Below are 17,714 nucleotides of genomic sequence, written 5' to 3'. Positions count from 1 at the left end.
CTTAAATTTGGGTGGTTTTACAGATTGGCAGTACCAAAGTAAGCTTTTCTCCAACACTGTCTCTTGGACTTTTTATATAAACAAATCTGTTGTCTGTATTTTAGTATTCTGAGCTGGAAGGCCTTGGGAATTTACTCTGCAGCTGACTGGCACTCTGCAGCCAGGATATGTATACAGGGATGCACACACAGCAGTTCTGTACATTTGTACTCAGCTGTGCAAATTCAAAATGTGCCCTGAGATAGGTGGTCATAGTAAAACAAAAATCTCCTGCAGGAGAGAGTGGTTGTGTTAAAGCACTTCTCATACATAAAATGTGTAAAACTTTTAAATGGATTAGCAGCTTGAGATTCCTTTCCTCATAGAAATGTTCCCTTCTGTGGACAAATTACTATTTTATACTGAATATCTCGGTTTTCTTTATTACAGCTGGAGGAGACATTTGATTCAAGAAGCTCAGTTGTTTATTTTTATGTCATTACTACTTGGCCTTTTCATAGCTGCTTCAGGGAATAAGAGAATAGGCTGGGGTGACATCTTCACTATTTCTCTGTGTTCTGTTTCTCAGGCTTGCAGCCATCAATGGCATTGATGTCCTTAATGATTTTTTTTTCAGTTGTCCCAATGGCATTACTCAAAAAGAGTATTATGTACTTGAAATTTTCATTTGGCTGATGAATTAGAAATATCTCTCCATAATGCAGGTGTGGTAGCCAGAGCAATATTGCTATTGCCATTCACATATCTCAAGTAAGTTTTCCAGCTTCCATTTTGCTGGAAAGTATATAGCCTGTCATATTAAATGGGAAGATTAAATTATGCAGTCAGAAGGAAATCACTTAAGTTTTAGATAATTGCCAGTGTTACTTATTTGTCATTTTTAGTGACAAATGGAAGAATTGTAACACTGAGCCGACCAACTGTGTGAAATTACAGCACACACAGGCTGATATTTTTCTCCTGTATCATTTAGGTTCCTCTGCAACACTGGAGTTTCTGTATGAATTGCAATATCAATCAGATGAAATTAGATCTCAGCTTGACTCTTTGGTTGGTATGGAGCTGCTTCAAAAAGAATGGGATACAGACTCCAGAATTGTAACACTGATGTTTAACGTAGTGTTTGCACCTAGCAAACCAATGAGGTAAGATCCTGTTCTTTACTATCAAAAGATCCTGTCTGGTCACTCTTGCCTATATAATAATTTCCCTGCATTCTTTTCCTCGGTTTTTTTTCACCACTGAGGCCTATTGTTTTAGATTTTCTCACTTTCTGCTTCTCAGTATGATATCTTCAGTGTTAAAACTGACAGTGTTTCTTTTTGAGTGCCTGTGAGATGGTTCTGTTGAGTTACTTCCATAGTCTGTGTGTGCATTGTTTTACTTCTAAACACTGGAGTATTGAAAAACTTCCAATGAAAACTCATTGTTCTCAAAATTTATAAAGAACATGCAAACAGGGTGGTCTGTCAGTCTTTAAAAACTTTTCCTAGACAAGCATGTGTGCATTTTCTTTGGATGGGATAGTTGAATTTGAAATTAGTTTCTAGTGCCCCAGTAACAATGATCCACAGGAAATTCTTCTCCTTTTTTATAGCTGTGATATGAGAAATGATGTATGTGCTTTGATTTACGTGACAACATCTCCCTTCTTTAAAAGGAAACCATGGAAGGGAGATCCTTTTGGAGAGAAGGAAGTTGCACCTTCTTTTGGATACAGTCAAATGTGTGTCAGGAGGAGGTTGGAAAGAAGCTTTAGTGACCTGCAGGCACAAAGTAAATCCAGAGTCCCAACATTACCAGGAGTGTTAGGGAGCAGTCACTGCTGAGTATCATGGATTGCATGAAAAAAGTTATCTTTAGGAGGCAGGAGGTTACTCTTTACTTGCAGTAGTCCAGGAGGTTAATGGAATAAACAAAGAGCAAACCTGTAGGAAGAATAATCCACCTCCCCCCCCCCCCCAAATGCAGTGGCATTGTGTCAGAGGGAGGTGAATTTAGAAAGCCTTTTCATTTCTACATTGTCCTGTTCATTTTATTATTTTTTAGTTGGTTTGGATTTTTTTATCTTTGTGTACTTGAGACTTATCAGGCTTTGTGCACAGGACTCAGTGACTGCAATTATTTTGTTTTGCTATCTTCAGAATCTACAGCACCAACTCTCTTAGACACTCTGAGGGCATCAGAATCTGGCATTTTTCTTAAGTACATAGACCTTTGTCAGATCTATTTGATCCTAATATGAACTGCTAATATGTTCTGGACAAAATTCTCTTCTAACACCACAGTAAATAGAGAATAATGAGTAAAATAAATTTAGTTGGTTTTTTTTCTTCACAGAGTAAGCAGAGGAAGAATAAAACCTCATGCCTGTGCCGTTGCTTTCATATTATGTTCTTTCTTGTACTTTGCTATTTAATCTACATTCCAGTCAATTTTACCTGATATGTACTATGCCATGCAAAATTAAGAATGTGTTCCAATTTAAACCCATTTGTATTTTCATTTTACTGTAGTTTACTCCCACACATCAAAGATTATTTTGTACATTAATCAGTTTATGTTTTATAATGTTTGTCTATATATTGAGTGTTTTTTTTCTGAAATTTTAAGGAATAAGGCAACTCTCGTAGTTCAGTGTACTGCAGGAGGCCTCTGGAAGTTTCCAATGCTGTTCATTGCCACAGAGCCAGAAGTGGATGATGTGATCAACATTGTAGCTGTTGGCCTGAATAAGGAATCCATAGTTGGCTTTAAGCTCACAAGCCAGACAAGGTAAAAACACTTACGTTCAAGAATTTATGCAGTTTTCTGAGGGTACAACTCCTACTCAGACACATTGGTTAGAATAAATTTGGGCAGCAGAAACATAACTGGGATGCAGCTATTTCATCATCATTTTCAAGAGCTGCATTGTTTAAGTAACAAATGTGATTTTGAAGCTTTGTTGTAGAAAACAGAAGCATTCTACATTTAGGCTTTGGCTTAAGAGAAAATCTGTGGAATAGATCCAGATGTTTATATTCTGACTTTTTTTGCCCTAAAAGGCTGGGGAGTATGTTGTAAAGCTAGATTTTGCTTAGCAGGCTATAGCTTCCTAAGAGCTCAGAGGGGCTGCTTGGGCAATACAACCCAGTCACACCCCACAGTCCATTTCGGATGGCCCCGTGATCTTGCTCTGGTCAGTTGTCAGCATTACAACCAGTGATGATAAAGGAAGCAGAGAAGGGTCTCCCCACGTGGGTTAAGAAGATTTTAATCTCACATCTTGTCCCAGCGATCTCTGGAAGTAGAGAGACCTCGTGGTCTGGGTGTGGGGTGGTTTTGTCAGGGGCCCAGGGGCGGTCCCTGGGTGGGGTTGGGGTACAGGAGCCAACAGGGAGAAACCGAGGGAGTGGCCATGGCTAGGGCAGGGAACAGGGCAATGGAAAGCAATGGATTAACAGATTGCCACAGGAGTATGTTAAAATTCAGTCTTAAGGAAGGTGGTTTGTGATATTAAAGGCTCACTAGTAAAGCTTTAGTGCTTTTGCTAATAGATTTTTTTCAAGGTACTTTATGCTTACACCAAGTTAAAAACATTTCCTTACATTTTCCTTTAAAAATTTTTAAATGTGCCATTCTTTCTAAAGTACTCCTGTTGTATTATGCAAGCATGCTATGAATTCATCTCTACTTCCACTAGTTAAAATAATGGTGTAATTCTTCTGTATTTTGTTACTCTCCTTTTGTAAAAGTCCTGCTGAAATCTCCATTTATATATATTTTTACACATTTCAATTATTTTCTCAGAGTTTTACAATGTTATAGCAAACTCAGAGTGTCATTTGTATACAGCAGTAAGTCAAGGAATAAATTGTGTAGTAATGATAGACAAGTTTTAAAATAGTAAACAGTGAATCTGAAAGAATCATTATGCTTAAAAAATATTTAGGTTATGGAAGTTTTAAAGTTTCTTTTATTTTCTTTTAAATGAACTATTTTTACTATATATCTAGAAATGTGCAAGATACACAGATTGACACTTTCATTGTAGATACATCCTTTTGTTTCATCCCCATCAGGAAGTGTATTTGGTTCCAACTGATTTTTTTTTTTTTAAAGCTTATTTCCAAAAGCTGTGTCTCTAAGATGGACAGTTGTTCCAGGTTTTAGATGTCTGTCAGTGATGATAATTGTTGAGGACTCTGACAAAGGCTTCTATCACAGTGTTCAAGTTAACAGCTTCAATAGAATGGCTGTTTCAGAAACAAAAGTGAAGCAATTGCTCTGGCAATACTGTAATCTCCTGGTAGGTGTTTGATAGTAGTGAAGATACCTGATGTTCTCCAGAAAGGCATTATAAAACCTGAGTCATTATAGTTATATAAAGGAAGAGCCATGATGGAAGACAGATTCCCTTTTGCCCTTAAGCAAATTCCTATGTTATTTTATATAGCAAGTGTTCCCCCCCTACATTTCAAATGCAAAATGTAATGTTTGCATGTACCAAAAAAGCTCCATGTTATAAATAGTGCCAGGAACTCCACTCATTAGGGCGCCTTAGGAAGAGCACTGCCAGCAGGTCAGGGAGGGGATCCTGCCCCTCTGCTCAGCCCTGGTGAGGATCACCTGAAGTGTTGTGTCCAGTTCTGGGCTCCTCAGTACAGGAGAGACATGGAACTCCTGGAGCAGGTCCAGGGCAGAGTGACAAAGATGTTGAAGGGACTGGAGCATCTCTCTGAGGAAAGGCTGAGGGATCTGGGGCTGTTCAGCCTCAAGAAGAGATGGCTGAGAGGGGACCTCATCCCTGTCTGTCAGTGTCTGCAGGGAGGGGGCAGAGGATGGACCAGGCTCTGCTCCGTGGTGCCCAGCAATGGGACAAGAGGAACAGGCAGGAACTGATGGCCAGGAGGTTCCACCTGGACATGAGGAAGAATTTCTTTCCTATTTAATGACCAAACACTGGAACAGATTGTCCAGAGAGGGTGTGGAGTCTCCCTCAGTGGAGATACCCAAGAACCATCTGGACACGATCCTGTGCCATGTGCTCTGGGATGGCCCTGCTTGAGCAGGGAGGCTGGACCTGATGACCTGTGGTGATCCCTTCCAGCCCGACCCATTCTGTGGTTCTGTGAACTGCTCTGTAAGTTAAATATTGCTTTATCTTACATTGCTTTATTTTATATTTGTTTAGGAGATTTTGGTGGTGGAGGTTTTGTATAGAAACAGAACACTCAGCCAACCAACACATTGAATAGTGGACCTGCAGATTAGAAGCATTTACATAAGAAAAACGTATATTACAGGTGTAATTTAATGCTTGAATAACTCAACTTATTTAGATTAAAAATAAGACAATTAAATATTAAAACATGGTTTAAAAATTTTGAATAGAATATAAAGAATCATCCTATAGATCCTCCCTGAAAAAAAATTATCAACCGTTTGGAGTTTTCTTTAGTAAGAAATCAGCAGCACAATCCGTAGAGAATCAGTTCTGCTACTTTAAGAGAGGTGATTATTTTTTCTCCTTGCATGTAGATATTTTCTGTCTTCTTTACTTATGCTGGGCAGTAGCTCATGGCGCTGCTGCTTTGAGAGTAACTATGGGGGAAACAGGTGCATTTCTGAGTAACCTGCTAGGGAGAGACACTGCAGATGTGTCTTTTTCTCCTGCAGCTGCCAGGACAGAGGGGTTGCACATCATCACTGAGAATACCTGTGCATCTTTTTGAGCTAGCAGGGCACATAGTGATGCAACAAATAGTATTTGAGAATCACAGGCCCTAAAAAAGGCTCAAGATCTTATTAAGAACAGGTTAGGATTCTTGCATATATATTTTATATATATATATATATATATATATATATACACCACATTGAATGAGGGTCTTCAGTGATTGACAATAAACCTGTGAGATCAATGGGTTTTGCTTTCCTTTTCTTTACAGAGCTAGTGCAACTCAAAAGTGGCCTTCCTTTAATTCCACATGCCCTCCTCCCCAAAAATCTTCAGTGTATACAGAATAGCCCAGACTGAATTAATGATTTTGGTGTAGCTGCTTCAGGAAGGATCAGTTACAAATGGGAGGTCATTGCTACAGTCTTCACAATGATCTGCAATAATGAAAGCTCCAGCAGTTCATGATAATATGTAATGCACCCTTTTAATACATTTAAAGTTGACACACACATGACCCAATGAGAAATAGCCCAATGTCTGCTCCAGCAAATAATGAAAGATACTGAGAATGAGCTGAACAGTTTTATTTCATGAAGGAAACAAATGTATGTTTTAAAACTATATGCACGTACATCAGGTGGGATGTAGGAATAGACCACTATTTTACTTTCAGCTTTAAAAATTCCAAAGGGACATGTTGTTGAAGTGTTTCTTGTATTGGCATTAAGCTTGATTAGAGTCAAATCAGCAGATTTCACTTCCTAAATAAGAAAAATCTACACTTCTTAACATTCATGGATGACCTTTTTTGGGTTTTATCATAAATGTAGGTTTAATTCAACACCAGCTGAAATCGTTGGCAGCATTTCCACTGGGGTAATTTGTTTTAGTGTAGACCTCTAATGTTTGAGATAATGTCAGTGCTTGTTTTAATACCAAATGCATTATTGAATGCCAGTGGTTTACAGCATGACGGCAGCATTAACCAAACAGGATAGAAGATTATCCTTGGAAATAAAACTTACAGAATTTTATTTGATATCCATCTTAAATTATTGTTCTACTATTTTATGTTTAAATCTGTAATTGAAACATAAAAATTCTCAGAGTGATACTTTGCTTAAGAAAACTAGTCCTTTCTATATTTGGTTTACTGAAGATAATGTGTTTTTAATCAATTACGTTTGGGATCAGGACATTTGTATTAATACAGAAGTGGGTTTTGGAGCTTATTTAGTGCTCTATGTTCCTGTACAGAGGTATTTTGATGGATAGATTTATTTATTCCCATTAAAATACTGATGTCCTGATAAAGCAGAATGTTACCTCATGTTTTCCAGGGCAAATACTTCAGTAGCCAACGTGAAATATGTGGGATAGATAGATATTTGTGAACACTATATTCACTTGCAAATTTTTTGTAAACTACACTCCATTTGAAGGTTTAGTCAAGCTGGGGGATAATTCTCTCCTAATTGTTCTGTCTGCTTCTTGCTCATACACAGAGTTTCCTTTCACCAATTTAGTTCTGTCTTTCCATGTACCTGTTAGTGATTGTTTCAATCATGTATGGCTTCCCACAGACAGTAGAATTTTTTCCATCCTGCCTTCCTGCCCTGTCACTCCAGTCCTGTGTTTATCGCAAGCAGGATATTTGTTACATTAAGGAAACTTCTTGGATAAACTCAAACTTCCCCTCAGAAAAACATAGCACCTGCTGTCACAAAAGCAAACAGCCTGGTGTTGATGTGATCTCCACAGAGAGGCATCTGCAAATCCAAGGCTCCACCTGATTATGGAAAAAGAGCTAGAATAAAGAGGGAAAAACCCCAAATTGGTGGGCTGGGGAGATGAGAATAAAGATGAAATTAGGCTTTAAAATGACTGCATATGCAGATATAGTTGTCTTAACCTACTTTCAATTGGAGATTTTCCTTATTTCTTCTATGCACATTTCCTAGTGCATAGAATAAATGTTCAATTAAAAACATTCCTTGGTCACACAAAATTAATTTTAATTCTGAAGAATTAGTGAATACCCCATTTGGTTTCTGTACCCTCCCTAATTTTGAAGGGAAAACCAAAAAAATGTTTACAGCTATAATTTTAAGAACCGTTGCTGTTTTACTCTAATTACTGCTGTATTTTGTTATAACTGCCATGAGCCAGAATTAAGTATGCTGCAAGAAAATGCATTTGGTAAGTTCTCAGCTCACGCACCCTCTCCTACACTCTCTCACATGTTGCTGTGCATGTTACTGGCCTGGATTCCTCTGCCAATCTCTTTGTTATCAGTTCTGCAAAATTCTACCACTAATCTAAAGATGTAATAAAATACTTTATCTTAGCACTTCCCACATAGTGGCAGCTGCAAAATGTTGACTGGGCTCCATTTTTTGGAGTTTGAATGGAGACTAGTGGAAAATATTGATAATGTAAACATTCAGCAGACCTTTCAAAAAGTTATGATCATCCTTCCTAATAATAGAATACTTGACATGTCACACATTTAGCCAGGAGCTGTATGCAGTCATCTGTCACTCTGCAAATACAGCAGCCCTGGGTAGAACAGGAATGAGACAGAAATCATCTTGTGAAGATAGAACCTCTAACTCCTGCTTTTGTTTTACAACATGTACACAACAAAAAGCCATCTTGGGGTTGGTAAAGCATTCCCTGACAGGCCTTTGTCATGCAGTGTTTGCTCATATTTTTTGAAAGTCCTTTAATTCCAAAGCAGCCTTTCCAGAGCCACAGAAGTGATACTTGGAGTTTATATCTTTTCTGATGTACAAAGTTCAGGGTTTAGAGTGGTCAATTAAACCAGAGTTGGTTTGGGTATAAAAGATAACCAATTTTGATAAATAACAATGAGTTCCTAATTTATTTTTCCATTGTAACTTCTTTTGGTTGATAGGAAATTATCTAAATCATACCAAGCATCACGAACAATTCTATAGAATTTGACAAATGCATACAGTTAATAAGTTTGAAGGACTCGACTGTGTAAGAACTGAAATGTCTTTTGACATCCAAGAGATGCTACAAATTACAAGAAATAAGTTATTATTAACTATTGGTTGAACCACATTGCAACACTTTCATATCCCTTATATCCTATCCTGAAGCAGTCAGACACTTTACAGATTAAGACATTTTGTTATTCTTCTTTTATTAGCAAAAAATACCCAAGTATTTGATCAAAAGGACTTTGGGCTGTTTTTTTATGCACGGATTTTCAAAATGCTGGGGTTTTTTAAAGGACTGCATTTCTACAGGAATAATTTACTGCTGCAGTAGTTTTGGGAAGAGAAACATTAAACCTATTTGAGCCTTAATTTAATAAAGGTTTATATTTTCAGTTTTGATGAGTATTTTATAAGTTGTGGTGTGTGATCTCTACAGGAATATAAATTTTAAGTTTTTCTTCAGTTGGAGACGCAAGGTGCTATTTTTTTTTAGTTTAATAATTTGAAAATTATCTAGTGTGAGAACACTGATAAACATAGAGTTCTATTTAAGGACAAGATTAAAGGAGTAATTATAAATATGCCCATTAAAGACCAGCTCAGTTTCCTCTTTTCCAGGTTGCCGTGATTTGCTTGTCCAATTATTATTTAAATTCAAATTAGTATTTACTCTGGTTCATTATTTGAGTAAGGACAGAGTTCATGTTGTCTGATGGCAGTACCAAACCATTATGAGAGGAGTTAAGGAAAGACAGATGGGAAAACACATTTACTTTCTTTGGTTTACAAGGCCTCTGTCCTTATATTTTCTAATTCATTTGTGCTTGGTTCATCTGTGTTTTCAAAACTCTACACATCATTAAGCTTTATAAAGTATGTTAGGATCTGCCACCCTTCTTGGAAAAGTACAGACTGCCTCTCAAGTGCCCTTCATGGCTGAGAAATGACAAGCCAAACATTGACTCCACGGCTGTTTTACCTGAAGGAGTAATCAAAAAGGAGGAATTAAATTTTAATCATTTAAAAAACCATAATTATTAATTTTTAATTATACACTAAATATACAGACACAGAACATGATAATGTCTGAAATTCAGGTGCTATTCTGGGAATTGCATCTTCAGATTTCTGTTTATTATAAAAGATGAGAAAGAGAAAGCAATTTACTTATGCTTGTGAGGTACCCAGCATGCCAGTTCATCTCCCTAATGTGAACAGCAGTGAAAACACTGCTTGTTTTGTCTTGAGAAGGCATCTTTAGATTTATTTTTAAAACAATGCATGATTTATCAGTGAAAGGTTCCTGCTTCTGACTATGTAATTTTTTAATTGCTAGTTTTTGTGCCATCTTCATCAGAATCCCTGCTGGCCTATCATATTATGGTTATACATTTAATTTGTCAAAAATTTCTATTTTCCTTATTTGGATATAGTTGATACTCTGTGAAACATTTTGCATACAGGAAATGCCCTGACTCTTTTGTTTAATATTAGGGACAGGCTTTGGGAATAGGGAGGTTTTAGCTGTGATTATATGTGTTCATGCAGGTTCATATGCCTTTATGTATTTCATTCAACATGAACAAAATTGTAACTGCCTCTAGTACCTTGTGATAATGCTGTCAAGAAGCATGCAGATTTTATTTAAAGCTTTTTTATTTTTTTTTCTTTCTATTTTTCTTTAGGAAAATTAAAATCTGAAAAGATTGATGTAATAAGAATTTTTCTCTGACTTGCTAATATCTTGTGTGCATAATTATAGATTTCACTTTAAACTGTCTGGTCCCCTTGTCTGGACAAAAACTGTAGCTTTTTCTCCTCTGTGACTCTGACTGTTTTGATGTCTCTGAAAAAACCCCTGAAACAAACTACTGTTGCATAACACCCTGCTAAGAGGCAATTTCTGCAGGAATGAAATCTGTATTTTCCTGTGTCTCTTGTGTATGCAGCCTGTCCCCTGCCTCATCTCCCTTAGCATTTCATCATCACATATGTAGTCCAAGTCATGCTCTTGGATGTCTTATGAAGACACCAAGCACTTTTTAGGAGTTGTCATCCCTAACTATTTACTGGAAAACAGGCTGAACATGGGAGATAAAGAAAGTGCTGCCTTAAAATGTTCCTGAACAGCCTGTAGAGCAGTGATGTTGGAAATGAAGAGCTGTGTCCAGGTTTCTGTTTTCAGAATGATGGTTTGAATGTTTATCTCAGGCATTTTTGATGAGTGCTCTACTCTGCTGCTTGGTCTAGAAACATCATTTCTTTTTGATCCAGTGCCTGCAGTCTGTGTCTGTGTGTCTGTGTGTAGTAGGTATGCTCTAGGCACTCACAGCTGAGCAGTCCTTGTGGGAAATAAAGATGTGAAAATTCAAGGCTTATCCAGCATATGGATGGGAACTCAGGCCCAGCAGGATTAGTGCTGATGGCTCAGGGCTATAAACTCAGCGGCACAGCTTTAGGCACCACAGAAAGAGGTTGTTAGCATAAGTTTGATGTCACGAGACTGGAAATGTACTTTCAGACATTCAGTAGTTTTGCTCACCTTGCTGTTACCTGAAGGAAAAGCCAGGCTAAATCTTCTGATGCACCCAAGTCCAACAGCACTGCTAAATATCAGGTAATTTCTTTTGAGGCAACAGAAGCTTTTCAGTTTCTGTTTTCTGCACTCGCACTGTTTGTTTCTATAAACTGGCAGTGTGACCTTTTTTTCACAAGAGCATTTTGAATATAGTACAGCCTCCCATAAGAACATATTCCAAAGGAGGGTTATTTTTAAACAAGATGACATAGGCCCAGCATGCCATCCACAGGATAGCGCTTGCCCAGGAAATGTGGAACATTTCTGCAGTGATATAACTTGCCATAAAATATTAAATTTCATTTCTTTGTGGGTATTTTCTTTGAAAAGTGTTATTTCTGGTGTGACAGTCCATAAATAAACAGATTTGAAGAGCTTTTCTCTGAGATACTGTTAGCTTTTCATTCTTCAGGTTTTATCAACTGAAAATGTGTTTCCTCTAAGCATGCACAATACTTGCCCTGCTGTACAGTGCCAGGGTGTTGCAGATTAATTTTTGAGCACCCCACTGTATTTCTACTTTCAATTTCCCGTGTTCTCCTTGTGTCCAGAGAGTGATAGAGTTGTCCTCAGTAACACATATAAAGGCTAAAATGAGAATGCCTCACCAGAAAATACAGAAACGTACATTCTTTTCATGCTGAGAATGTTTATGGCAAGTAGTCCCTGAGGAGCTGTGATAGACAGGCTTTAGTTTGGGATTGGCCTAAGATTGTTTTATAGCTCTCAGCTGCTGTCTTTACCAGGACTAGGGATTTTCTTTGGGTCCAACAGCACTGCTGTGAAACAAGGCTTTAGACAAGATCTGCAGTACCTGTGACAGAAATTCTTTGAGATAAGAGATATACAATAATATCAATAGAGGAACCTAATTATGTTATTGCAAAATCTAAAAATGTTCAGTTGATGGGATATGAAAAATGTGAAAACAGTAATAAAAAATTATTATTTTTCATATCTTCATTTCAAGGCTTTCAGAACTCCCTCCTAGTGTAGTAACGCTGCCAGAAGGCAAATTCAGTTCTAGTCATAAAACTTAATAAAATGGGCAGCTTGTCAGTTTTATTTGATTGTTGGAAAGGGGAGTGCTTTAATAGGAAAAGTGGATTTTCACTCTGATGTGGAATTTACGTCTATCACTATTATTATACCTTTACAACTCAAATAATTCATTTTATTCTAGTGGCAAATGTTTTCATTACTCCATAGTTAATATAATATTTATAATAGCATGTAAATGTGTTTGAAATTGAATACCAGTATGCAGGTCCCTGTGTATGAATAAACAATTACTACAGAATAATTATTCTGTAAGTAAGAATGCTGTTAATATTCCATATTTGTTCCATGCCATGTTTCCTGAGTCATGCCACATGGTGGCCTAAATGTTGGATTGCAGATGAATTCTGTTAAGGTACTGTACAAGGCACAACATTCTCCTGTGCTTTTCCGTAGGGACCCAGAGCCATTCACTGCCCACTTCCTGGCGGGCAGCGATCCCGATTTCCTTGTGATGCCACAAGCTGGAGAACTTCTCCCAGAAGGCACTGTGGGAACCCATATAACAGTGGGATACAAGCCAAGGATGTATGGCAAGAAGCACACAGCAACACTGGTCATTGAGGTAAGCCTTCCCCAGAGCAATCCACAAATACACCTCCAGGAGTGCCAGCAGGAGGAGAAATCCTGCACCAAAGAGCAGCACTGGAACACACCAGTGAATGTGCTGTGATTGTTTCACTACTCCTCACAGTGGACAAGAGTAAAACTAAATTTTGAGAATTGACTCATTACAAGCTGGAAAAACATAACGCATTTTACACTGTATTTTACACTGTATTATATTGCATTCTAATTTCTATGTTATCCTTTTGCTGTCAGCACCAGAGGCAGATATTTACCTTCATATGTTTGCCCCAACTCCATAGACAACATGGCCTTCACAGAGAATCAAAATGATCCTGTTAAGAACTGGTGGAGAATATAAAATTAATTGAAGATGTGAAGCCTAGGTTGTTGATTTTAATTGTATTATACATCTTACAGGATCAAAGGCTCTAGAAGGCAGGTGCCAAACTGTAGAAGATAGAATTTCAGAGCACAAAGCCAGGAGTAGCTCTTTTGAAGCAAGATGCAAAATAGACAAAAATTATTTGCAACCAAGTAGTCTGTGTAAGTCTGAAGGTCAGGAAACATTTGAAGACATGTATTTCTTCAGCAGTAAAAATCTCTCAGAAACTAATTTTCAAGTTTTAAGTTATTCTTTAGAAGGAATGTGTTGAAAACACACAGCAGGGGTGAACACCCCATATTCTCTATAAATCATGGTTTGTACTTCAGGTCTATTTACTGCATGCTGGTGTTTTCAGGCTACTATATTAGAAGTGAAACAGCAATATTGATTTAAGAAATAAGATGGTCAAAACAAAGTTGATAAAAAGATGCATGGAAAACTGCTATAGTGTTTTATCTCTACAAGTGACAACTTGTACAGCAGTAAGAAATTCAAATCCTGGAAAAACAAGGTCCTTCAATCCCTCCTACTCATTTTCTTTTATGGTATTAGATGTTTGATTAATTTAATCTCTTTACATAAATAGCAGTGATGCTTATCACTCTTCCATTTGAAAAAGAAGGTAGATGACTGCATATATGCTGTGCTCTTTTGTATTTACAAAATGCTGTATGACACAGCTACAGAGCTCAGAAACTTCTAATGAAGTTCTGGAACTGAACTCCCATTTTTGGCATGGCACATATAGAGGTACTAGCTATCCTTGTCCTTGGCTTAGCTTTCATCACTAACAAAGAGATTTAACCATAAATCTCTCTGGAATGGGACAAACACAATGATCAAAGGTTATTAATAGCTTTTGAAGAACTCAGGCAGTAATCCAGAATTTTCTTCTAGGAATTTATCAGTACAGATGGTCTTGGTCTAATTGGATTTTAAGCTATATCCACTCACACCTCAGTCTCTGGTTATGATCTAGGCAGACAGCTCTTAACATCTCCACCTCTGGTACTGTGTGTGGCTGCAGGAAGTCAGTTATTTATACATATTGCATATATATATATAAAACAGATCACATCTTGTTGAATCTATTCTTGGACATTTAAAAATGCATCAAGGACTCTTGATGCTTGCAAACATGTATTGGACCAACTCCATCACAGTCTGTTAGAGATATTTCTGACATTCTTATTCAAATTGCAGGATTAAGTGGTTTCAGTAATGTTTTGACGAGGCTTGTGTTCTCTTTGCTCTTTTTGGTAGCCCTTTTGTACACTCCAGACTTGCCCCTTTCTGCTCCACACAAGCTCTAATTCCTGCAGTTCTAATGGAAGTCAGAGCATCTGTGGCTGTGTGTGATTTGGCTGCTGTGCTCTCAGCACTGATCTGAAATAAGGTTTGATGACATGTTGAGAATACCTGATACTCATTTTTGCCTTTTGTGTTTGTTGAAATCATTTTCATTAGTGACCTGAGGGAGACAGACTTAATTAGATGTATTAAATAAAAGCAGTATTAAATCACTCTTATTTGGGGAATAACAATGGAGGTGGTGAAATGCAATTAGTGTTGGACCCAACACTGAAGAACCTTTCTTGCATGTATCCTCTCTAGCCAATATATTGGCTGAGGCTTTGGGCTATTTTTAGAAGTGAAGAAGCTTCTTTTCTTTTGCAGTGCCTCTCTTCTGCTGCTGCTGCAATAAAGGACTACAGCACACTTGCTTTAAAATGTCTTTTGCATTTCTAAGGGTAAAGTCATAGTCCTAACACTAACATATTTTTATTATTAAATTCTTTGAACAGTGAGTAGCAGATTTTTAATTTTGGTGTGTTTCAATGAACAGTGGTAATTAAGCTGTAAATAGCAGAGATGGCAGTGTAAGTTCTTCAGTTTGTGTTCATCATTACAATTGTGTTGTAAAGGAAAAGGGAAGTTTAGGATTATGGAGAAAGATCCTACAATTATCTTCTTCTCATTTGTTTTAAACATTAAACCCAAATATTGTATGTACAATGTTTTTGTTTTGTTACCCTGCTGAGAACCCAGTGCTGAGAAGCTAATTAGCATTAACATATATGTTACAGTCGGTCTCTACCAGAACTTAATGTATACATTTTATTATCTGAATGTATATCTATAATTGAAATAATGTTGTCTAGTTTATATTTATGCACACAAATCAGGTACTTCGTGGGATATGGTGTGGATTCATTGAGCCTTTAATATTCACGAATACTTACAGTAGATTTTATTAATGGCAGGAAAGCTCAATTACTTTGCTGAAGCAGTTAAGGTTCTTTAGCCATCATTAAAACTTCTGTTCTCAGTCAACTGCATATCAAAACAACTGAAGTTAGAAAATTATTTAAATAGCTGCTAGGAATCTTAATTTTCCAGAAGTGACATAGAAAATTATGTCAGAAATTTATGTAGATCAAAGAATGATCTACAAATATTATAGAAAGACAGTAAGGAAAATAATCATGCTTGTTTCTTTGAAAAAGCTTGTAGCTTTGAAGGAGGGCATCACAACCTAATTGAGCTACAGGCAAGAAACAGTGAAATGGTGCCTGAACAGCATTTTTAAATAGATATTTTTCCACAATCAAACTTCTAAATTTAAAATTGCCTTCATAAACAGGGAAGTTCTGACTGAAAAATAAAAAGCATTACCCCTAATAGTAAGTAAGTGAAGAGAGCACAGTCCTTAGATAAGCTGTAAAGTGCTGTGAGGAAAGAAGGGACTTCCTGAGCCACAGTGACATCCCAGAGCTGTGATGTGCCAGTCAGGCTGAGGCAAGATGCAGCTGGGGCAGGAATCACGGCCAGGAACAAGGTGGAGCATTCAGGAGGCTGGGAATCCTTGGAAAAAGGTGTATTCCTGTTGGCTTGCAGTTAATTTCCTTTTACTGTGCTGAATTCAGCTGGAGACCAGAGCAATTGCTTTGTAATTCATGTGTGAGACTTCTGAGATATTCTAAAGCAGAAGGCACACACAATAAGTCTTAAATGATAAAATAGGTGTCAGAATAAACCAGATTGCAGGTAACATTATCAAGCCCTCCAGAAGTCAGGCTTGTGCACCTTTATTACTGAATAATCACTAACTTAGCCTATGGAAGATAGCATATCAAAACCATTTGTCATGCTGTTCTGCAAATAAATGGTGCAGTGTGCCAACCACAGTACCCAGGTGTGGCTTCTCTAAACTTGTCTGTGCAAACTTGCATATCTTAACAGCAAACAGTACTGTTACATATTCAGCAGCTTGTTGAAAATATGTTCTGCCTTGTTCCTGATAGATTTCTTAATTACCATAATTTAATGTTATTTTAAATTGTATATTTTGAAAAGAATGAGCAAGGAAAAATGTAAGTAACTTACCAGAATTGAAATAGTTTCCCATTAGATAAGATATGTGTTGGTGTTGGCTTCAGTTTTATGATTAGAAGCAGAGTGCTGAATCAGTACTCAACATTTTTGATTCACAAGCATGAGGAAAATTTACTTTGCTTATTGAGACTTACAGTTCTGATAATGGCAAAAGGTGATAATAATGTGGGAATCTTTGCTCTATGAGGGTATTCAGACTATTGTCAGTCCTGGAGGATTTTGATTGTATAATGTCTAAGCAATAATGTGAAACACATTTGAACTGAAGAAGTCAATTAAATAAATTTTAATTATATCTGGAAATGTTCTCTAAGATAAGAAAATTATTCTTATCCATCTTCTTCATTAGAAATTGGTTACAGCCTGGGTAGGCATTTATCTGCTTGTGGGACATGTTTTTTATTGCTTTGGAGTTTTTTCTCCCTCATTCCTTCACTTATTAACCATTCTTATCTTGATCCATGAGTTTTCTTGCTTTTGCTCTTCCCTTACACAGTTCACACAAAGGTTTGCTTTAATTTCATTCTGTATACACTGATTGTAATCTGTCATTTTTTTTGTTTGTCACCACTGAAGTATAAATTAATGGCCAGGAAATATTTGATGCACTACCTGTAATTTGTTGTGTTTTAACTTTTTAGGAAGTGTTGCAAATTTTATTTTTATTTTTCTGGGTTAACACTATTTGAAAGCTAATTGGAATACAATGTTCCTTGAAATTCTTGATCCTTGCTCCCAATCCAGTTTTCTAACACAAATTTCTTTGGCAGTTATTTACCATATACTTCAGTAACACTTCCAGCCTACAGTGAACACCCGTGGATAATCTGTGTTTTGCAAATTAATCCTATGAATCATGAGCCATCAGTAAAAATGGGTTGGATACAAAAAAAATAGCCTTTTATATAAATTATTTGGTGACTTTTACAAGTATTGGCTGAATAAATTCCTTCATGAACATTACTCAGTCAGCCATCAAGATGATTAAATGACTTACTTGAATAGCTTATGTTATTTAGTGAGAAGTGGCAGTGTGTGTTTCATTTTTTAATTGTTAAAAACATTTTTCAGAGAGATTTAGTTCAATAGATG

At 36.9% G+C, this 17,714-nt stretch overlaps 1 protein-coding gene across 1 annotated transcript in view; it reads left to right on the top strand.

Moving 5' to 3' along the window:
• Positions 1-17,714, top strand: part of CFAP47 (cilia and flagella associated protein 47) — a 280,168-nt gene that overhangs the window by 255,431 nt on the left and 7,023 nt on the right. The window contains exons 61-63 of the mRNA XM_048288836.1: positions 974-1,145; positions 2,614-2,775; positions 12,668-12,836. Of these exons, the coding sequence (XP_048144793.1) occupies positions 974-1,145; positions 2,614-2,775; positions 12,668-12,836 (503 nt within the window). The remainder of the gene's footprint in view (positions 1-973; positions 1,146-2,613; positions 2,776-12,667; positions 12,837-17,714) is intronic.

Source organism: Corvus hawaiiensis, chromosome 2, assembly GCF_020740725.1.
Source record: "Corvus hawaiiensis isolate bCorHaw1 chromosome 2, bCorHaw1.pri.cur, whole genome shotgun sequence".
Taxonomy (NCBI): Eukaryota; Metazoa; Chordata; class Aves; order Passeriformes; family Corvidae; genus Corvus; species Corvus hawaiiensis.
Note: the sequence above shows the minus strand (reverse complement) of the source record. Positions and strands in the feature narration are given on the sequence as shown.